This window comes from Sminthopsis crassicaudata, chromosome 3, assembly GCF_048593235.1.
Source record: "Sminthopsis crassicaudata isolate SCR6 chromosome 3, ASM4859323v1, whole genome shotgun sequence".
Classification (NCBI taxonomy): Eukaryota; Metazoa; Chordata; class Mammalia; order Dasyuromorphia; family Dasyuridae; genus Sminthopsis; species Sminthopsis crassicaudata.
Window position 1 is genome coordinate 401,094,987 of NC_133619.1, and position 23,852 is coordinate 401,118,838.

At 32.9% G+C, this 23,852-nt stretch overlaps 1 protein-coding gene across 5 annotated transcripts in view; it reads left to right on the forward strand.

Moving 5' to 3' along the window:
• The window catches only part of JHY (junctional cadherin complex regulator), a 112,930-nt gene that overhangs the window by 69,727 nt on the left and 19,351 nt on the right, over positions 1–23,852 (forward strand). For all 5 annotated transcript variants that reach the window (XM_074302703.1, XM_074302701.1, XM_074302700.1 and 2 more), the window contains 3 exons: positions 6,955–7,053; positions 15,701–16,380; positions 18,680–18,974. In XM_074302703.1, the coding sequence (XP_074158804.1) occupies positions 6,955–7,053; positions 15,701–16,380; positions 18,680–18,974 (1,074 nt within the window). The remainder of the gene's footprint in view (positions 1–6,954; positions 7,054–15,700; positions 16,381–18,679; positions 18,975–23,852) is intronic.

Sequence of the window (23,852 nt, forward strand, 5' to 3'; positions counted from 1 at the left end):
GAACCACTACAAAAGTGAATGACCAGAGAAAACTGTCATCTAGGAAGGGCCAAGTCTCAATGCGTGCCAGAGGTGAAAGGAGAAAAAGAAGAAGTTGTTTGAGATGAAGAAAGTTTACTGGTTATGAGTAGACATTCTAGAAGACACAGTGGTAGAGGTGGGCAAATATGTAGTAGAACATTGGGAGAATAAGGTTGGGTTACATGTGAATGAGGTTACAAATAATTCAGCTAAGAAGGGTTTTTCATAGGATGCATAAGTTTAATTTCCTTTCATGGTGATTTTCAGATCAATATAAATATTTAACCATCTGTGGATCAACTAGAAAATCTATTTTGTGACCAAAATAGTTAAAATAAACATTCAAGTAGAAATTAGAATAGAATTTTTAAAAATTTCTTTCTTTAGTTCTATGAAATGTGGGCCACATTGCAGGGTAAGGGAAGAGACAAATCATCTTCACATCACAGTGATGGTGCAGAGACCACCAAGGTTCACTTAAAAACATAATGCTGAGATCACTTTTTTGTTTTTAGATTAGATTTCTAAAATGATTCTGGAGTGGGGGTGGGGAGGGTATGCCATAAGTTTTGTTTATCTGAAGGTCTTTTGTGGTATAATGGGAAAAAAAACAAACCTTGATTTGAACTCCAGGCCCTGGTTTTGTAACTTATTTACTACCTTGTGAAAGCCATTTTACTTCAGGTCTCAGTTGATCTAAATGATGGCTTCAAGCCCCTTTTACAGCTTTAAATTCTGTGACCCGATGATCTTAAGTTTCTCATGTTTTATGAATTAGTTGGGAAATGTGTACAATTAGATACATTTATAAAACTGCTTTTACTATATTCAGATGCTTGTGTCATTGTAAAAGGAGCCCAAACTAGAGGCCAAATATAAATCATTCCTTAATATTCATCATTTTTATTGGTGGTTCAGATCAAGAAATAGAAAGGCAAGTTTATGAAATTTAAAATAATTTCAAGGAGGAAAACAGAGATAATTCTCTATATAACAGAATCAGTATTCAAATTTATTTCAGTAGACTTGAAATATGCAGAATTAACAAGATGAAATTTAAAAGAGATACATTTAAAATCCAATATCTTGTGTTAAAAATCAATGAGTTTTTATGAAGAAAGGCAGCATGATATAATGGAAACAGCACCAGAATTCAACAAATAAGGGACTCAGGTTTAAAACCCTGCCTCTTCTACTTAATAACTATTTGACTGTGGATAATCAAGCCCAAACTTCACTAATTTTCCTCATCTCTAAGTGGGGATAATAATACTTTTAGTACTATCTAGTAGCATTGTTGTAAAAATCAGATGAACTAATACACATAAGTATTCAGTAAACTCCACTGGCTTCCTGTTCTTTATAACTGTTCTCCTTCGTATTTTTCTAGTCAATTTACATCTTGTTCCCCTCCATATATTCTATAATCCAGTAACACTGGCCTCAGGACATTCTATCTCCCTACTCCCTACCAGCATTTCACTGGTATCACACCTGCTTGGAATATGTTCCCTCCATCTCTTTCTCCTAGATTTCCTGCTTTCTTACAAGTTTCAATGAAAATCTCACCTTCTGTACAGAGTTTTTCCTATTACCCTTAATGCTGGTATCTTCACTGAGATCATCTTAAATTTATCCTGTATAATATCTTGTTTGGGTATAGTTGTTTACATATATTCCTTCCAATAAATTGTATCCTCCTTAGAGGCAGACTATTTTTACCTTCTTTGTATCCTCAGTAATTAGCACAAGACCTGGCACATAGCAAATGCTTAATAAATGCTTTCTGATTTCATTATTTCAACCATTGGGAGTATCCACCCTGTAACAACTTGAAAAGCGAATCCACAAATTTCATGGAGTGGAAAAGAGAGCAGAAATAAAAAATCTAAACTTTTCCTCTTCAAAAGCGAGAGTTTTTCATCCTAGCCAGCCAAAAGCACAATCTGATATATTCAATGAGGCAAACCCCACCAGACACCTTTCCAAAGAGGGAAAACACAAGTGTTGAACTACCTGTGTGGCTTATGTGTCATGGATCCCACAGAGCTTAGCATGGAATGGCTACATAGATAACATCTAAATAATGAGGAGGAAATTAAATTAAATTTATTTAAATGTAATTTTAAAAATTCCTAGTTAGTATGACTGATCATCAGGACTTCATGATGATATCTGCTCTGCTAATCCCGAACAAACTTTATCTTCCCCAACCTCACATTCTACTTTATTCCTCCTTCTGTCTCCCAAATATCCTTATTTGTATTCACTTTATTAATCCCAAAACTAAGTATGATATTTGTTCTTTTTAGGGGAGGATTCTGGGAAGATGGCAAAAGTAGGTTGGTAAATTTCAAGCCATCCTGATTTTCCCCACAAATAGAACAAATTTGTGCCTCAGGGTGAATATAGACTCATGAAAAATCAAGAGGACTTGAGGGAGAACAAGGCCCTCCTGATCCAACCAGATAAGATCTAAAAAAAGATCCGGAGCTGGAATTAACCCGTGTGAAGTGCAAATTCCTCTGGGCTGGCTCCACAGAAACACCAAGTGGAGAGTCCTGGGCTAGCTGGGTGGCTGGAGCCTCAGCAGAAACCACAAGAACTTTCACCTCCTGGACAGCTCAGAGTTGGGGTCCGAGTCTGGGAAGACTGAGAGAATCTCGGCTGCTTGGGAAGTCCAGACCCAGCTGTGATGCTGAGACACGGCCCTGGGAGAGAAGGAACCAACGTACTGGTGAGGATAGAGGCAGGGGGGCAGGATCTATGGGCACTTGCTGGAGGATGGAGCTCTTGGTTTGGGGTTCCTGATCAGAGGAGACACCATCCTCCCCCAACCTAGGATTAGAGGCGGTTATCCTAATACCTCTTATTTTTAAAAAATGAGGCAGCAGAAAAGAATCCACCCCACTATAGAAATCTACTATGGAAACAGGAAAGAACAGGGTGCATCTTTAGAAGAAGATACTGAAGTTAAAAAAAAAAAAAAAAAAAAGCTTCCACCCCAAAGAATAACATAAAATGGCTCCCTGCTGAAAGAGAATTTATGGAAAACTCAAAAGAGAATTTAGAAGTCAAATGAGAGACATTGAGGAAATGTTTTTAAATTAAGAAAAACAAGATGATTATGAAAAAAAAAATAACCAACTGAAAAAGGAGATAGTCTTGAAGACAAAAATAACTCATTGAAAATTAGAATTAGGCAAGGAGAAGCCAGTAAAGCTATGAGAAACCAATAATAAAATAGATTATACAGAATGAAAAAAATAGAACAGAATGTGAAACATAAGAAAAATGACATCTAGAGAATAGATCAAGAAGAGAAAATATAAAAATAATTGGAATGCCTGAAAGTTGTGACCAAAAAAGGGGACAGTGACACAATAATACAAGAAATAATCCAAGAAAATTGTCCTGGAGTAATAGAACCTGAAAAAAAAATCCACTTATCACCATCTCAATGAGATCCTTTATAGAAAATACATAGGAATATTATTGTGAAATTTTGAATTCCTCAGAGCAAAGACAACATTTTGTAAGAAACAAGAAAAAAAAAACAAATATGTTGGAGCTACAATTAAAATTGTATAAGACCTATCAGCTTCCATAATAAAAGACCACAAGTCCTAGAATCATATCTATCAACAATCAAAAGAGCTAAGCCTTTGGCCAAAAATATCATACTCAGCAAAGTTATCTATAATGTTGAATGAGAAAAAATGGACAATGAACTTGGCAGATTTTCAGGACTTTCTATCAACCCAACTCAAACTTAATAGAAAGTTGTACAAAAACCTTAAGGTGATGAAAATCATTCATTTTATCTCTTAAGAAAAAATGGACAATGAACTTGGCAGATTTTCAGGACTTTCTATCATTCATTTTATCTCTTAAGAAAAAATGGACAATGAACTTGGCAGATTTTCAGGACTTTCTATCAACCCAACTCAAACTTAATAGAAAGTTGTACAAAAACCTTAAGGTGATGAAAATCATTCATTTTATCTCTTAAGAATCTTTCTATTTCCTTTTTGGTCATGAACTATTCTCCTATCCATAGATTTTACAAGTAATTTCTCCCTGCTAACTGACTTATGATATCCCCCTTTATGTCTAAATCATGTACCTATTTAGATCCTCTCTTGTTATATGCAATATGAGATAATGGTTTATAATATATAATATCTAGTTTCTCCAGACTATTTTTCAAGTGTTCCGTTTTTTTTTTTTTAAATAGTAAGTTTTTGCCCCAGTACTAGGATCTTTGGTTTTATCAAACACTAGGATACTGTGCATTATTTATATGTATATATTGTATACCCAATCTATTCTGCTGATCAACCACTCTGCTTCTTGTTGAATTTCAGTTATGTCAGACTCTCTGTGACCCCATTTGGGATTTTCTTGGCAAAGATACTAGTGGTTTGCCATTTCCTTCTCTTACTCATTTTACAGATGAGGGAACAGAAGCAAATAGGATTAAGTGACATGTCTAAGTTCATACACCAGGTAAGTATCTAAGGCTGGATTTGAACTCAGTCTTCCAAGCTCAGGCCCAGCACTCTATCCTACAGCTTTTTTACTTCTTTCTCCACATGAATCACAACTTCTACGGCTCCAACTTTCATCTCTCTACAGACATCCATATTGTTATTTCTAGCCTTGACATCTCCCCTAAGCTGTAATTCCACATTTTTCACTGGCATCTATCTATTTATAGCTGGAGGTTCCACTGACACCTCAAACTAATTATATCCAAACTACTCATCATCAACTGTCCTAAAACAGCCACTTCTTAACTTTCATATTTCCATTGATCTTCTAGTCACCCAGACTCAACCCCATTCATGTATTACCTCTTCATTGATTTTTCTTGATAAAAATTATCTTAAATCCTTCATGCCATTGACATACCTTTTCTAGGCATTTAATTATCTTATAATATGTAGTTTTTGTTATTTCTATTCTCCCCCTTCATTGTTTATTTTTAAGGGCAAAGATTCTTTGAATCCCTAGCATCTTGAATCCTCCTCTGTGACTTTATCTAAGCCATTTAATCTCTCCTGATCAAAGTTTCTTAATCTTTAAAATATGAGATTTGGACTAGGTGAACTAAGTTCCTTTGCAGCTTTAAATTTATGATATTATTCTTCTGTGCCCTTATTAATTTTTTTAACTTTAATTGTTCAATTGATCACAAGTTCAACATAAATCTTAATAATTTAATGAAACTGATAAAAAAAAATAAGGTAATGCAACCTTGGATTTAATTTATGTAAATAATATTTAAATTAAAGTAAGTAGTAGTTTAACTTCTGTGTAGGTGAAACTATATTGATAATTTTTATTTCCATTTCTGAGATACATACTTAATAAGGAAGTTGGACAAACTAGAAGATATACAGAGAAAAACAGCATCTGGTGAAGGATATTCAAAGTTCAGTTAGAAAATTCAGTAAATATATATAATAAGTACACTCTCTAAAGCTTGTTGAAATTGGAAAAGATGACAGAAAATAGATAGGTAATGTTGCAGGGATTCTTGGAAGAGAGACACACTAAGACACTACTTGTGGTATTGTGGATTAGTCCAGCCATTTAAAAAAGCAATTTGGAATGGCACTGCATGCTCCAGATATCTTCTAAGTACTGTGATTTCACATTGTCATACCTTTCTGAAAATGGGCTCTTTTGCTTCTTCTACATAAGGAATTGCATCAGCTTAGCATACTAATACTAGCTCAAGCCTTCTACCCCTATCCTCTAAACCTGTAATAGGAATGTCAAGTTATATGTCTCAGAAGTAACTCAAAATTGAACTATCTAAAACATAAATCATTATCTTAACACTCAAAATTCCATTTTCCTAAACATCCTTCTGTTACTGGCAAGGGCACTACTATTCTTCCAGGCACTCAGGGTCACAACCTCAGTCATTCTTGATCTCTCATATATCTAGTGAGAAAATTGTGTCATATATTTTCCCATAACATCTTTTGAATATGTTCTCTTCTCTTCACTCATGAAACCAGTGTTCAAGTTCAGGCTCTGATCACTATCCTCTGAACTATTGTAATAACCTCTTATTCGCTCTCCCTGCTACAAATTTTTCCCTCTCTAATCCATCTTTCACATTGATGCCAAAGTGATTTTCCTGGGCCATAGGTCTAATTGTGCCATATCCTGACTCAGGTTTCAATGATGCCTTCTTAACTTCTGGGTCAAATGTATTTCTTGATATTTAAAGCTCTTCATAACAGTTTAAAACTCTTCCTTCCTGTTTTTCTAATTTTTTATTCTTTCCCTCCATGTATTTGAAAGTCTGATCAGGTGGGTCTCCTTGACTATATCTCCTTGGAAGAGATGCTCTGTCTCCCTCCATCTTGCTGTCTTTGTACTGGTTATCTCCCATGCCTAAAATGCTGTCCCTCCTCACTTCTTAGAATCCCTGACTCTGTTCGAGATGCAAATTAAATGCCTCTTTCTACCAAAGACCTTTTCCTAATCCAGCTGGCAACAACTTCTAATCTGTTAACTTCTATTTTATTTTTGATAGATACTTTTATCTATACTTTTATAGATACCCTTTTATGTACATTTGTTTTTCCCTTTAAGATAGAAGCTCCTTGAGGCCAGGAAGTATTTGATCTTTATGTCCCTTAGTTCTTGTTGTTTGTTGGCAGTAGTGGTTGTGCTAGTAGTCCTTCTGGAAGAGAACCAGTGACATCATGAAAGTGTTGTCTTACTTAGCATGATGTTTCACAGAGCATGAGTGTTTAATAAATTCTTGTTGGTTAGTTGGTTGGGTAAATGAAAGACAGAAAATAGAAACTTCCCAGAAATTGTCTTTTTAGAGTGCATATACTGAATCCTTGTGACTTCTAAGAATAAAAAGAAGAAAGTTAACATATTCTATCTGTTTTACCTTCTCAGATCTCCAGCACTGTCATGACTGACACAAAGCCTGAGGAAGCTAAAAATCCTGTTGTGGATCCTGAAGACAAATGGCATCAGAGAGCCCAGATGTTACAGGTTACTTGTTCTATAAAATTTAATTTAAATGTGTTTCAGAGTACATCTGAAATATTTTGTTTTCTTATCACTTAAAAAATTATTTTTATACATGAAACCAAAATATCTATTCGTCTAGAAGGAAATTAATAACCCACATTTTAAGTATATATTGCTAAAAAAAAAAAAAAGTATAGCATTTGTTCTGGAAAACTCTCTTAACTCCATACTCCTACCGCAATCTATACTTTTTCTTTTCAATTTGTAATAGAGACTGAACCTTTGAATAATTAATTTCTAACCTTCTCAAATTTATATGTAGATTCCTAAAAGTTATGCCTCCATTTTTTTAACCTGGATCTATGATTTCATCACTAATGGGATGTTTCCAATGTGAAAACTCCCTTCATAAATATACATTAATATCCTATCTGTCAATTATAGCTTTAGAGACTTGCTTAGAGGTTGAGAAATTAATTGACTTGCTAATAGTCACACAACCTGGTTTAGCAATGAGATCACTTTAAAAAAAAAAAAAAAGAAAAGAAAAGAAACAATGAGATCACAATTTTGGACATTGAAAGTCCAAAGCATTCTTAAAAAAAAAAAAAAAAAAGGATTTTTACTGAACTTGTTAATACTTACACAAGGCTTCAGTAGGTGATTTCTTCTTGAATTTATATATTAAATCTACATTTACTGACCAGGTTTTATCACTGATTAACATATTGACATAACCCAGAAAATAGAATATTTTATGATAGAAAGCAGTTTGGAATGGAGTTAAGAACACCTACTTGAATTGAATCCCACTTCTGATTCTTACTAGATATTTGATGATAGCCATTATTAATTTCTCTTAGCCTCAGTTTCCTTATCTATAAAATGGGAACTATAATTGCAACTATTATATAGAGTTATGGAAAAGATCGAATGAAATAACATGTTAAATATATTGCAAACATTTATTCCCTATATACACATATCATTATTAATATTATTATCATTATTACTTGTTTGACGGTCTCCTTATATTTGTAAAATCACAAATGATTGACTTATATCATAATAACTAGTCCATTTTAAGTTACTTATCATAAAAAATGTTCTGAAAATAGTCCCAATAAGGATTTTAAAAAACGAAGGAAGGCAAAACAACACATCTCTTCAGCCCCACTCCCACCTCCCTTGGAAGGCTTTTATTCTTGTTTTCTTAAATTACACAGTAGAACCAAGTGAAATTGTTATAGTATGCAGTGTTCACAAATTTATTAATTCTGTAATTAAAGAAATAACAGGAATTTTCAAAGGATAAAAGAACTCAAGTAATAGTAATAACTTACATGTATATCTACCTAAAGCTTTGCAAAATATTTTCCTTACAATTCTGTTAGGTGGATAGTAAGAAAATGCTGGTTTCTCATAATAATAACATGACATTTACATAGTTCTTTAAAGTTTCCAAAGTATTTTATGTACATAATTTCACTTGAGGCGGTGGGCCTTTGAATAAATATCACATAAATAATTTGCCTCATTTTACTTGAAGAAACTGAGACTTATAGAGGGTCAATGATTTTAACATAATCATATGGCCAGCATGTTGTGGGAACAGAATTGAACACAGCTCTCTCTGATATCAAGACTAGGCTTCCTCACTACTTCTCCTATGTATAGAGACATCCATTTAAAAAGTCACATGAGAATGACTTTCACAAAGAGGAAAATAAAATTGGGACTTTTTCTTCTATGTATTTCTAGTATAGTATTAAATTTAAAGAGGAAAGAAATGACCTAGATGTTAAACTTAGAAAGGACAACAACAAAGGTATGGAAAAGGTTCCCAGACCTGCCATGTACAGTCCCACCATTTATAATCTCTGAACTCTTCTGTGCTGCTGTGCTAGGCTCTGGAAATACAAAGATAGAGGAAATAGGCTCTGCTCTCAAGGAGCCTTCTGTATAAAGGTGATAGTTGAAGCCATGGAAAGTGATGATCACCAGGAGGGAGCATTTGGAGATAAGAGTAGGCAACAAAATGAGCCTCTATCCCCAAAGAGCTTCCAACACATCAAAGAGATAAGCACAGCCATATATGAACTCCTGAGACAGATAATAATCCTAAAATTCTAAAAACCTCTGGAGATTTATTTCATACACTTACTAACATAATATAGTATTTAATTACTCTTATTGTTAAGGAACTATTCTTTTCAGCTAAATTAAATTTCCCATAGGATGGATGGTCTTTTTTTATCATCTTTCATCATATATATATATATATATATATGCATATATATATATATATATATACATATATATATATATATATATATGCATATATATATATATATATATATATATCAATGTAAGGTCTTTTCTTCGAGCTAAGTAGTCTCTGTTCCTTTAATTACTCTTCATAAGTCTTTCATTCTTTTTGTGCTCTCCCCAAAATGTCTTTTAAGTTTTATGCATCTGCCTTTAGTTTATAATCTTTAGACACAGAATTCTTATTGACCATTGCCAAGAGAAATTAAGTTCAATTCCACAATTTATAAGAAATTTTCCAAAGGTACTAGAGATATAGAGATTAAAAACAACACAGTCTATATACCCTTTGACCTAGCAATACCACAACTGGATCTGTTTCCAAAGATGGTTAAGGGAAAAGGGAAAGAACCTATATATTCCAAAATATTTATAGCATCTCTGGGGTATAAAGAACTGGAAATTGTGAGGATGCCTGTCAATTGAATAATGACTAAACAAGTTATGGTATATGCTTGTAATGAAATACTACTATGATATAAAGAATGATAAGCTCGATGATCTTTAAAAACATAGATTTGCAGGATATGAAGAACAGAATAAACCAGGAAAGCATTGCATATAGTAAGAATAACATTGTTTTTATGAACAGCGAAGTCATTTTGACTTTTATAAATACCTAAATTTACTACAAAGGACATATGAAGGAAGATACTATTTGCATCAAGAGAAAGAACTGATAAAAAGAAGAATATATAGAATGAGTTTATATATATATATATATATATATATATATATATATATATATACACATATATATACACACACATATGTTTATATTATATTTACTGCTAACTATCTCTAGGGAAGGGCATGGAGAAGAAAAAAAGGAAACAAGTTGAATGATAACTTTATTATATATTTAAAAGGAAAAGCAAATTGTATATAATAGATTTGCAATTTTGTGTGCTATCATATTTTTCCCTTTTCTACTGTTATCAAAATGCTTGCTTTATTTCTTAAGTTTAGAATAAATTTTAAGTACTTAAATAAATAAAAACAACACACTCTGACCTCAGAGTTTATAATCTAGAAAAAGGAATTAGGCATAAATATAAATAACTATAATACAAGTTTAAATAAAGTGAAATGCACAGGAAAAGTAAAAGAAAATGCTTTGAGAGATCAAGAATGGGATGGCAGAGCTGAAAAAGATCAAGTAAGAAGGCTGTCAGTCATTCAACAAATGCCTGCTATTTGTCAGATATTGTGCCAAGCACTGGAAATGCAGGGAAACAGTCCCTGCCTCTGAGGAGATTAGACAGATAGGTTGAGAAAATATTGTGAACAGCCCTGAATGGTAGGCTAAAGAATTCACATTTTATTCATTGGGCAAAAGGGAGTCTCTAAGGTTTTTGAGTTTGGGTTGTTATAATCAGAGCTATTCATTAGAAGGATTACTTTGGCAATGGTATGAAGATGGAGGAGATGAAAGTCTGAGAAAATATATCAGTAGTCCCACAAAGAGGTGACAAAAATAGTTTTAAAATGAGAAAACTACATGATCTCTAAAACACATCTAAAGTTGCCTAACAAGGAAATAATGTGATAATCTTTATATTGAACTTTTCCCTAAGGAATCTCAAAAATCTTTTTTAAAAAATCCAAAGAGAACTTCACAACTTCTCTAGGATTTAATAACTTTCCAGCAATCAACTGGATTCCTTTCACTATTGATAGATAGGCTTCCTCTTCACTATCTATATTGTGTTTTCCTAACTGAATCAAGAGGTATAATTAGTTAATAATGTGGTACCTTAAAATGTCCTAAGGTTATAAAATGAGAATTGTAAACCAAGCTTAAAGTAAAAAAAAATTTATTATTAATTTAATATTAATTCAAAAGTTGGAACAAAAAACTGAAACTGACCCAGATCTCATTTTATATATAGTCCATAACGCATTACATTAACTGTAACTATACTAACAATAGGATCCTGGCAAATAGGTTAGAACCATAAAATAATAAGAGCATGTTTCTGTTTTAAGGCAAGTGAACATTTTACTTTATGACAATACCATGCATGCTCTCTACTATCTGGGGGGAACAGGGAATCTTATTGACAAATTATCATCTTGGCACTAGGAGGCAAGATTCCCCATTGTTAAAGCTTTTGCCAAAATGTCCTGCCCTTGCTCTGTATTAGAAGTTAATACCTACTACCATTAAGCCGTTAGTTCTGAGTGCATGTAGTATGTAGTGACTGTAAGTGTTGATAACAAAAGAACCCTAGTGAGAGTAGGATGAAATGGAGTATTTCAATGCTGATGGAAATTAAATGGCCCGAGATTGGCTTTGTATATTAACTTAAAGGAACCCAGGTCTTGCCACCTAAAGAGTGACACCTGATGCCTTAATTGTAAAGTAATAAAATCTAAAGTAAACCCTGTATCTCAAGTAGGCTGCTTAGAAGATGTTTAAAATCTTATCAAGTCCCTAACCTGTTTCATTTTAAAAACATAAAATAACTTCTTAAGGTACTTATATTTATGTGATCCAAGGGTTTAACACTTGAGACAATTGAAGTTTCATAAAATGGTAAGTTCTTACCCTCTGTTGACCAAGCACCCTGTGAAGAGCCCTATTTTAATCCCTATTGTAGTTAGAATAGCAGTAATAACAGGATTTGAATCAAGTGGTAACACAGGATCTCAGATCTGAACTTGGCTTATTTTTCTTTGAATGGTTCTGTTATCTTTGTGTATTTGATGGTGGTAGATAATGGAAACAAGAAGAAAGAAATAGAGAGCTGAAAGGCACTAGAATAGAAAGTTCTGGTATTTTTTCTCTTGTAACAACTGAAGTAAATACTACTGAAAAGAAGGGATACATTACCAGCAGTAGAGAGTACTCATCTACAGGATTTTAAAATAATTTTCTTCCAGATGGATGTATTTTCTTTATGGAGAAATGTTTCCTTAGAATAGGTAATTCTTCTGGGCTTTATGTCTCAATGCAAGCCAATTTAAATATAAAGGAAAGGTATTACAGAATAAGAAAGCCCTTTTTGTAGTACCAAAAATGTTACCCTGTGAAAAATCTGATCTGAACCACAAAACTCAAATTCCAGAACTTGCAAATTAGTATTTTTTTCTTCTCATTTTTATTACATTGAAGTTTACAAATGTAACTGATTCAACAATAATAACTCCACATCAAACTTTATTATAATGAGACTTTATTATACACAAAACAATATTTACTTTTATGTAAATAGAAAAGACTTGGCCAATGTTTATAGAGGTGATATAAAGGAAAAAATAACTTTTTTAATAAGTTTCCTTAATAATAAGGTCAATTTGGATTATTCCCTTGTATAACACAAAGAGTTCTGGATTTGGAGCCAAGAATCCTTAGCTACTTAACTATATGACTGGGAAGAAGTTGACTTCTTATAGGACCATAAATTTGGAGCTGGAAGAGAGCTTAGAGGCTCAAACACAGAAATTAAATGACTTTGCACCAAATTCCTTCTTGTTCATTAATTCAGTTGTGTCTAACTTTATGTGACCTCAGGAACTTTTGTCATAGAATTTTTTTTTGCAAAAATCCTAAGAGTAGCTTGTCATTTCCTTCTCCAGTGTGTCCCCATTTTACAGATGAGAAAGTGAGGCAAATAAGGTTTAAGTGGAATGATCACATAGTTCAACTGCAACCTCAGACACTTATTAGCTACCTTCTTGACTCTGCAGGTCTGATGCTCCACTTACCTGCCCTTTACAAGCTATCAAATGACTGAGGCAAAATGTGAATATGGTTTTGTTTTGTTTTTTTATTCCCGGTGAAATATTTGTTCCATTATTGGATATGCCCTCACAATTTCCATATCAATAAAATGGAGATATTTGCTCTCCTTGTCTCAAAGAGTGGTAAAAAAAAATGCTATGTAAATTGAAAAAAAAAAGAAAAAAGAAAAAAAATATTTATATATAAACATGACTTACCACATAAGCAAAAACTTATTTTTTCCTCAATAGCAGATTTTTTGCCTGAATTATCTACAGAATTATCTCAGTTTTCCATTAAATAATATTTAGACTTGAAGGTGATTTTTAAATGTGTTTTGACAGTATGGATGACACTATCATCCAGGCATATAATAATAACATAGACATGTTATTATGTTTCTATAATCATACAGTCATTCTTTCAAAAGTCCTTTGAATAGATGTAGTTTTTCCTTAAAAAGAAAAGCAATACATGTTCTATTCATTACAAAGTATTTTAAAATGAAGATAGTACTATATGGCTACATAGTGTATTATACAAGAAACAAATACATCTTGTTTTTAATAAGATTTTGAAAAATATAAAGACTGTTCTGAAATTGAAATGCTTTCCTCAGATGTTTAATTGTCTAAACATGGACTATGTTAAGGAATAGAAGCAAAGTAACCCTTGTTTCATAGATGATCTAACACTACACAGACTTTTATTTTTCCTCTGAATGAAATCTAATTTGTTTCATCTAGTAAAGAGGTCATTTGTAGCTTATGATCTCTACAGGTAAGAAGATGTGATAATCAGAATGGCTTATCTTTCTGTTCTTAGCTAATCAAAATTTTAATGCATTTTTTAAAAATTAACTTCACTCTTTTATTGTGTGGCTTGTTAATGACATGGACTCTTTTTTGCCTCATAGTTTGCTTTACTTATTGCTTTATTGCTTCATAGTTTATTTAGGATCCTTATCAGAAGACCGGTACGCCAGCCAATGCTTACTATTTTCCTCTGATCTTTCAGTATCCTTCTTGTTCTCCTAAATATGGAAATCACCAGTCAAAACTATTTAATACATTCTTTCTATTCATAGAATATAATTTGATAGCATACAAAGAGGAAAGGTCCCTCCTCCCATGTAAATACTATATTTCTTCCTAGAACCAGATGATCCTTTCAAATTCCTGGTACCTATTTGAGAATGTCAACCTTCAGTGTAAGGAAAAATTAAAGTATATGAAAAAGATCAAATCATTTACTTTTAATATATGAAAATATCAGTTCTCTTATGACTGTCATTTTTATTTGGGTAGTTTGAAAGAAAGGCTTGAGCTGAGCTGAGTAAGATGGAATGATTCTAAACAAATAAAACTGTAGGGAGAGATTAAAAAGGAGGCATTTTTTATCTAAATGAGGCAAAAAAGGAAAAATTAATGCAAAATAAGTTAGTGGAGGGGGCATATAGTGCTGAAAACTTACTATATATCTAGAATGGTATAAAGTCTTCTAAATTTAAAAAGAAATAAGAGGATAAGAGGAGAGGTGAGGGAGATGAGAGATTCTTGGAGGAGTGGATAGATTAAGAAATATGATGTCAAGATAGTGGCTGAAAGTAAGGTATAGAGGAATGAGGAGGGATAGGAATAGGATAAAGGAAAATAAGATAAAGAAAATGTAAAGTAATTATAGCATAGAGTGTGAATAGGATGAATTTACCCATAAAGTGGAAACATAGTAGAGTAAAAATTTGAACTCAACAATATGTTGTTTTCAGGAAATATAAAAATGAGCAAACACAAAATTGAAAATAGAATTTATTATGTAAACAAAAAATTCAGGGGTAGTAGTAATGATCTCAGACAAAGTTAAAGATAAAATAGATATAATCAAAAGAGAAAAATAAGGAAACTATATTTCAGCCATATTAATCAATATTGTTTTAAGCTATTTAAATAAGTAGACATTATAAAGTTGAAATATTGCTATATGAAATAAGCATAATATAGTCTTGCATATATGCAAATGAATGTATAAAATTATAAATATTTATATATGTGTGTGTGCATAGATAAATGGATGACTGGATGGATAGATAGATAGATAAATGTGTATGTAATACATCCATACTTAATTATAACCTTCTTGAAGGGGAGGGTGTGATGGCAGGCATGGGGGGGGGGGCGGGGAAGAGTAAGAAGTACACAGAGAACAGAAGAAAAGCTACAAATAAGCAAAGAAAAAATGACAGTTCTGAACATGATAGTATTTATTATATAGGCTTTCTTAAAATGGAAACTTATTACTTTATATTTGGAATCCTCTCATGTTCTGCTGTGAAAATGGCAATGTGTTTTTTCTTTTCTTATTTTATACTTAAATTTAAAATAAAATTTTAAAAATGTAAAAAAAGAAAATTTATGGAAAAATCTAAAATAAAACATATGAGGGCTGGTCCTGTGGGAAATATTAATCCATTTAGGGATTCCCAGGACCTAAATGGAAGTATTCTGTCTATCCATCCCATTATATCCTTTATAATCTGGGTCCAAATTTCTGCATGTAAATCTGGAAATACCATTCCTTCAATTTTATTTACATTAATTACAAATATCTTTTTAGGATTACCAAGGACACAGGTCTCAATCTGAAAGAACAAAATTCACTCAAGTGCCTAGACAGCTAACTTCTGAAACAACTGATGGCAGGATGCCTTCAAGAAGAAAAGGCATGCGTAAAGTTCGAAAACAATATAAACTCTGGAGTGGGCCCAAATCACCGAAGTTGCATATTAAGCCCAGTGGGCCTAAAGAGCTAGATATAAATCAAGGTAACCAGAATTCTATGTCAACAGGACAGTATAAACAGATTAAACCAGCTGATCCTTCAATAAATCTTGAACAGGGTGTAAATTTGAATAAGCATGTCAATCATTTACAAGACTCAAATGCTTTTAGACTCCAACAGTACAAAGAAGCATCCAGTAACTCTACTTTATCTAAACAACCTTTGAATAAACCCACTTCTAAAAATCCTGTTGGATTTAATTCTTTATTGCATATTAATGAAGAAAGAGAACATCAACATTTCCAAGAGAGTAGTTCTTTGATTTACAGGTTCAACATTCAACCTGACTGGAACTTCAACTATATTAATGGATCATCTAAGGGCCGCCGCCAGAAAGGCTCTAAATCTACTTCTAATGTGGATAATCAAGGATCATTTGAAAATAAAACATCACCTCTGAAACAACCAAAACAGATCTATTCAGAATCAAGCTATAATAATGTAGATATGCTATGGTAAGGAATTCATTTTATCAAAGGACTATCAGAGGTGGATATCTAGAAAAAGAAAAAGGAATTTAGTTTTAAGGGAAATGGGATGGGCAGGAAATGATAATATATTAGAACTTCTTTAGCTCCTGCTTTCTCCCTACCCTTTCCTTCGAAAAAATCTATTTTTAAGATAATTCTTCTCTTCATTTTACTTGCCTTTTTTACTTCTACCACTTAGAATGAAATAAGAAGTTGAGGGATGGACCATAGAACTCAAGACAAACTAGAAATCGATAATGATCTGTGTGTCCAGAGAGAGGCAGCATTGTGACCTTAATGGAAAAATCACTGGCCTTTGAGTCAGGAAAACCTGAATAATAGAATAATACTATAACATGTTATAGTATTATATATTAATTAATACAATATTATATTTATAATAATTATTATAGAAATCAATCTATGACATATATATATACATATATGCATATATATACATATGTGTGTGTGTGTGTGTGTGTGTGTGTGTATATATATTTTATCCAATGTTTTAGGCAGCCTTCTAAGATTGTTAGTTACTTACTGTATGTCACTGGAGGATGTTTACAAACTTTTCCGCACAAATGAAATTAGCAAAACCCAAGTTTTATTATTTATTTTTTGTTTATTTTAAGAAGATACAAAAGTAGAAGACGTAATCCCTGCCCTGGAGTATCTTATCTATTTTAAAAGAGAAAATATGTGAACTAATTAGAGAATAATTAAGAGCTAAATTCTATAGCACTAATTATAAATATAATAGAGGACCTGAGAAGAAAAAGACTGTTGTGGGCTATTATAGTACTAATAGAATTCCTGGTGGAGGTAGGTTTTAGACCAGTTCTTAAAGATTTTTAGATAAAGAAGATCATGAGCAAAAACAGATAATTGTCCATTCCACTGACGTTTCTTCTTCATTAGTTGTTAAGGATATTTCATAAATGTTCTATTGTGGTACCCTGAAAAGAATACCCCATGTGGAGTCAGAGGATCTGAATTTAAATCCCATGTCTTAACACCTAATCTGTGACCTTAAATAAATTATTTAACTTTCCTGGGCCTCAATTATCTATTATAAAAATAAGATGTTTAAATCCTTTCCAGCTCTAAATCCTGCTATACCTGGTACATATGTCTTTATAAATTACAGGTGTATTCACTGAAACAAATAGATAGTTGGTTTAATAGCTTGTTCTATCATTTGTGTAACCAAGAAAAATGAATGGCAAAATTACTTTTTATACTAAATACATAAAAAATCATTTATATGCTAATGTTTGTGAGTATATTACTTTACTATATCCCTTTTTACCATTAAAACCCCAAAATTCATGGGTAAAAGGAACTTAATATAATTTTTTATGAATTAGTAAGAGAAAAATTCTCCCAGGTTACTTATGAACTGGCAAGAAAAGCATGCTACAAGATATTTACGTGAAATATCTAAAATATGTTTTCTATATAGAGTATGGACAAGAATTGAATTTACAACTAAAAAAAAGAAAAACCAACTAAACTTCAATCCCAGCAGCCTTTGTTTTTCCCCTCAGACAATTGGGTTTAAGTGACTTGCCCAGGGTCACCCAGCTAGGAAGTGTTAAGTGTCTGAGGTCACATTTGAATTCAGGTCCTCCAGACTTCAGGGCTGGTCTCTAACCACTGTGTCACCTAGCTGCCCCAATCTCAGCTTTCTTAATTTACAACTTATGAGACCTTGCCAGTCATTATACTTGATTACAAAGGATAGAACAATAGGAACATGTTCTTAAACCAACAACTATCTCTCTCTTGGCCTTAGTTTCTTCATAATGAGTTGGTTAAACATGAGTTTTGGGGGGTCTTACACCCAATAGCCCTATAATTAGGCCAATTTTTAAAAAAACTTTTCTATCTTTGATAGCTTAATTTTCATCCTTCTTGGAGGTAAGAAGATAGATTACAAGACCTCTTGAAAGACTTTCTGTTCTATGAGTATGTAAATTAATATTTTCTCAATACCTAAAGGAATATAGTTAATAATAATTACTTTAAAATTTTATTGGTGAGTTTTGTTTTTATATCATCTATATTTTCTAGAATTTCCTGCCATCCCAGAGAGTCAATTTGGATAACAAGAATTTTTAAAATCATTTAAGAATAGAGCAGAATTTTATACAAATATACACATATATATGTATGTATAAGCAAATATACCTGTCATATTCATGGTTTGAGAATTAATCCTGTTAATTTTGTGCATCAGTATTTTGATAACTGAGAATCTTACTAATTTTACTCTGTGAAGGAAATTCCATCCTTCATCTGAAAGTCAACCAGCAAGGGTTTCTCCAGATACTCAGCTCACCCAAATAATGGAGCAGCATCAACAAGCTTTACTGCAACTTACAGAAGTTCAACCCAGTGAAGTGACTTCCTCCAATACCATGTTTCCATCAATATTCTCAAGAGTAGACAGTGAATCCCAACTCAATACTGGAAAAAGCCAGAAAAGTCAGACAACACTTAGCCGTTGCAATTCTGAAGGCTACCTGCTACAACTGGAGAAGCAGAGGAGGCATAAGGACAGAGTTGTCAGTAAGGTAAGAATGTTTACCCACCAAAAAAGAATATCCCATTTCTAAACAACCTTTAGATTTTTAACGATATAAAGAGCATATGAATTGTAACTATGGAATGTCCAAGTGATTTAGCTCTTTCAAACTTTGTAGATTATAAGGGTTAAAATGAGAGCCTCAGTAATGCTGAATTGAAAAGACTTCTATCCTTCCTCATTTAAGCATCATGCCAGTCAGGAATTACCCTTAGGGGAGAAAAAGTATTTTGAACTCAATTCTGCTTAGTCCTTTTAGTTGTTTAAGACTCTCAGGACTTAACTTCTTAAATAAACTTAAGGTTCCTGTTTCACAGGGGGAAAGCATATAGATATGCCTAGGGTGCTTTACATGTTACCAAGAGCATAATACCTTGAGTTTCTAACTTCCAAAATCATATTCTCTTTCCAAATTTGTCTTTTTTTTTCCTTTTTTTTAAAACAAAACTACTACTAGTCACAAAATGTTATACATTAATATCTTGGCTGTTTTTCCCCCTTTGGTTTTAAAGACCTTAGAACCTTATCTGACAAACACTCAGAACTATTGTTTGCACTTTAAGCTATTCCAGGGGCCAAAACGACTTAGAATAAAGATATTTGTATAGGACAGCAGGTAGCCACAGCACCAGATGGAGTGAATCATTATCCATCTCATGCCCATTTGTTAGTCAGATCAAATCTTTTGGTTTCCAAGGGGATCAAATTGAACCATATTAAAAGTTACAAGATTTGTAAAAATAATGAGTCTTAACCATTATTTTTGTCCTGGGAGTTCTTTGGTCACTAGTTTATGAATCATCATCATTTATACTGTAATCATTAATACATAAGAAATGATACAACAGTATAAAAAATCCATCTGTGTCCATGACATGGAAACATTAAGTTTTCTAGAAGCCTCAAAGCATCTTGTTTTAAGCTAAAGTAATTACTCATATATTTGTTGTAGCAGGCAATATATGTACTGCTGCTTGACTGCACTTGAGAAGGCATTATTTGGATTAGATTTAGCAACTGCAGTGCAAATTTCTTTCATTTACTGTTCCCCAGTGTTTGAAGCATTGTTTTTGTCTTTTTTTTCAAGTAACTTTCTCACACTTACACATCTGAAGAATTTCCTGAGGAATTACATTGCTGTATCCCCTCAGTGGGACATGAGTTTTCAAAGTTAAACCAAGTCCTCACAAAGCACCCAGTGTCACTTTCAATTCAGACATACTTTGTCCCAACTCTACAGTTGAAAAGAATTTTTCATTAATCACTGACAGCCAAATGGTTATGCTTTGTATAATCTTCCATTAGAAAAGTCCAATATTGTTCTCCACAAAGGTGAATAACTAGGTATACGTTTTAAAGAGCAAATGTGTGATGTTGTAATACTTACACATTACCAGATTCACTTAATATCAGTGGCTGCTTATTCAAAGACATACAGCAGCACATCCTGGAAATAGCTTGTTTAGAACTAAAGTTTCTTTTCTCCCTAATTTTATAATTTCTGAAAAGGAGTTTCACTTTTAGGGAAAAAAATGAATGTCGCCCTGTGCCAGAATTAGAAACTTTTGTGGACTTGTAACTCCCAAAAAAGATATTTTAAAAATCTTGAATCTTTCATTTAAATATTAAAAGGCTACAAAAGGCTTTTATTGGCAAGATTTTAAAAGTATCTCTTCTGTGAGAACCAGCTAAGGCAGCTTGAGCCAAACTAGTAAATTCAGGCATAAAACTTTAAGTTAAGCTACTCCTTCTAGCTCAACACTTGAAAATTAAATCTTTGATATAAATAACACTTATTATGGGATGGTATCCAACATCTGATGGAAGTCCATTTTGCATCATATTTTCCCTTCTCACCATATTGTCTAAGACTGGAATTCCAATTTTTTTAAAAACTGAGACTTTTTTCCAATTGATATTGGGAGGAATAAAGAATACATCATCTTTTATATTAGTGGTCAGTGAATGATCAAAAGTTAAGTTGGATCATATGTAAACTTCAAGTCAACATTTTTTTCATTCTTTTCAGTTTCAGACATATTGGATTTGTTATTAGGAATAGATTTGTTTTGTTTTGCTTTTCACAATTCTAAACAAGAAGGAGATTGTGAGAAATGTGAGATGGGGTATTGGATTCTAAGAAGATCAACATCATTAGAAATAGTTTATTATGGGAATTAAGATTGAAAAGGTATGGTGGTGCCAGATTGTGAAGAACATTAAATGCAAATACACAGAAGTGAAAAACAGTCTAGAAAAAAAAAAGCAAAAAATAATATTATTAAAAGAAAATAAATTCACAATGCAAGCAAAAAACACTGAAATCAAAGATCATAGATTTCCCAAAAGAAAAAGACAGGAAACCCTAACACTATAATGAGGGAAATAATAGAAGACAATTATCTAGAACTTCCAAACATAGAAAATGAAATTTCATCGAAAGTATTCATTGATCACCTCCAGAAGAAAAAAACAAAACAAAAACTAAGGCTGCAAACTCCAATACATGCAGTAGTTAAATTTAACAATTCAATTCAGAAATTAATTCCGCAATCCATCAGGAAAATAAGACCTTCAAATACAAAGGAAGGGATATTAGAATAATACAAGAGTATTCTGCAGCCACTATAAAATGTAGAAAGGAATGGAATAATGTGTTCCAAAGAGCAGCAGAGCTCAAGTTTCAGCCCAAATTAATAGTGCAAATCTAAGCTTTTCTGTAAAGGAAAAAAGATGATGTTCAATAATAAAGAATAATTTGTAACATTTTAGATATTTAAAGGTTTAATTCTTCAGAACTAAAGAAATTATTTACCTCTTAAACACCCCAAACAATAAAAATACAGGAAGAATGAATTAAATACAACAGATAGGGATAATAACTACAACAGTAACAATAGAGAGACGTGAGAGACTTCTTTATAAATATACCCAAGGAGATGAGGTGAAAACATAAATCTGGTAGATTTCTAGTGGACTTGGAGGTGTTGTGACAAACCTGACAGTACTCTAGTGTAGACATATTATTGCATAGGAAGATTCATGAAAAGGGTGGGAGAAAGGGAAAAGATGGGATATTGAGCAGTGTTTGATATGCCAGAGTCAAATTAAGGGCTAGCAAGGTGGGAAAGGTGACCTTTACATTCTCAAAAGGGAAGAGCTTACAGAGGAGTCAGTTGTGGGAGGAGGGGAGTTAAAAAGGAGGTAAAAGGAAGGAGGCCTTGCTTTGAACATGGGAAGGTGGTTCCACTGATGAAAATGCTCGTATGGATGAAAAAAGATGGTCAGTGAAGGGAAATGAGGAATATAATAGTGGATAAGACCTAGGGATTTGGTAATTGAAAACGCTATTTATCCTACATTGAGAGTTGGGGAGTTGGAAACCTTGGGACAAATGGTATATGCCCAAGAAGAATATAAACATGAGAAATTGTGAGACATATGTGGGGGAAAAGGTCTAGATCATAAGTGGGCTACAAAATCAGGGTGTCATGGGGAAGGCCTCTACCAGGAGGCACTGTCCTCTCCAACACCTGCAATAATTGGCATTTTGGGGGAATGCATAGAAAAGGAGAATTAATTCACAGAGCCCTACAAGACAGTAACAGAAAATGGTTAGAGAAGAGAGCCTAGATGGATACTTTATAAGCTTGGATTAAATGAAGAATACAGAGAAAAGATAAAGACCAGTCATTGATGGCAATATTTTTGTAATATTTATCTCACTTCTATAACTCATTTCTTATTTATCTTGGAATATTCCCAACACTGGCCCTTCATGATTTTCTACATTTGGAAGGGGGGAAGAAAGGGGGAAATGTTGTAGATTTATGCCTAAATATCTGATATTTGTGAGAAATAAACCTCTTGAACTCAAAAAAGGGTGAAGTGAAAAGTCTTGTTTTATTACATGTTTGCAGAAGTGGATATGTCCTGTTTTAGGGGCCTACACCAAGAAGAAGGAGGATCAAGCATTATATCCCTATTCCTGACTGTAAGATCACTTCCCTGTTTCCCCAAATGTTGAGTACTTCAGGAAGTGTGACTTCCCACTCTGCCTCCTGTATACTTACCCCTAGATATGTTTTCTTTCCAGCCATATTCATGTCAAGATCCTCTAGCTCTTGTCCTTCCTCAGTCCAGACTGCTTGTCCAGGCCCAATGTTGCCTCTTTTATCCTCCCAGAGAATGGGCGTGGGATAATGCAAGGGCTTCTGGGAAGAACCACTTCAACCAATGAGCTTGCTCCTCCCAAGCACGCAAGCTCTTCCTTAGGAATTCACAAGTCAAACTACCAGTAAAGGCCGGAACTAGAGAATTGTTAAGTACCGACTTAGCACTTAGTAAGAACCCAATATCTCCTTATCTCATTAGTACTTAGTAAGAACCTAACAAAAATGAACTCTAGCTCCTCCTGGGGAGAAGTTAATATTCATAAAGCTGTTAAGCATATATACTACAACTAAGCTACAAACTTTTCTTTCCCATCTTCACAACCTTCAGCTAGTTTAGTCTTATGTATAAATTTTAAAAATAATATCTACAATAAGATGCTGTCTTCACAGGATGATTCTCTTGCATATTTCTGTGGAAACACTAGGTCTTATATATCACATATTGTATTTGTGTGTGAAATTTTGACTATAAATTATATTTTACAGAAAGCATGTGTGATATATATCAATAAGCATATTTTAATCAGGAAAAAGTATAGAAGTTATGAATTAGAGAATTGAGAATTTTGGATGGACAGAAAGAATGAAATAATGAAGAGAGTGAGAGACTCTTTTTGGAAAGAAGTACAAAAATGAAATTTTTTAAAAAATTAATGAAGAGAAATAACTGAGGGAGGGAGGAAAGGAAAAAA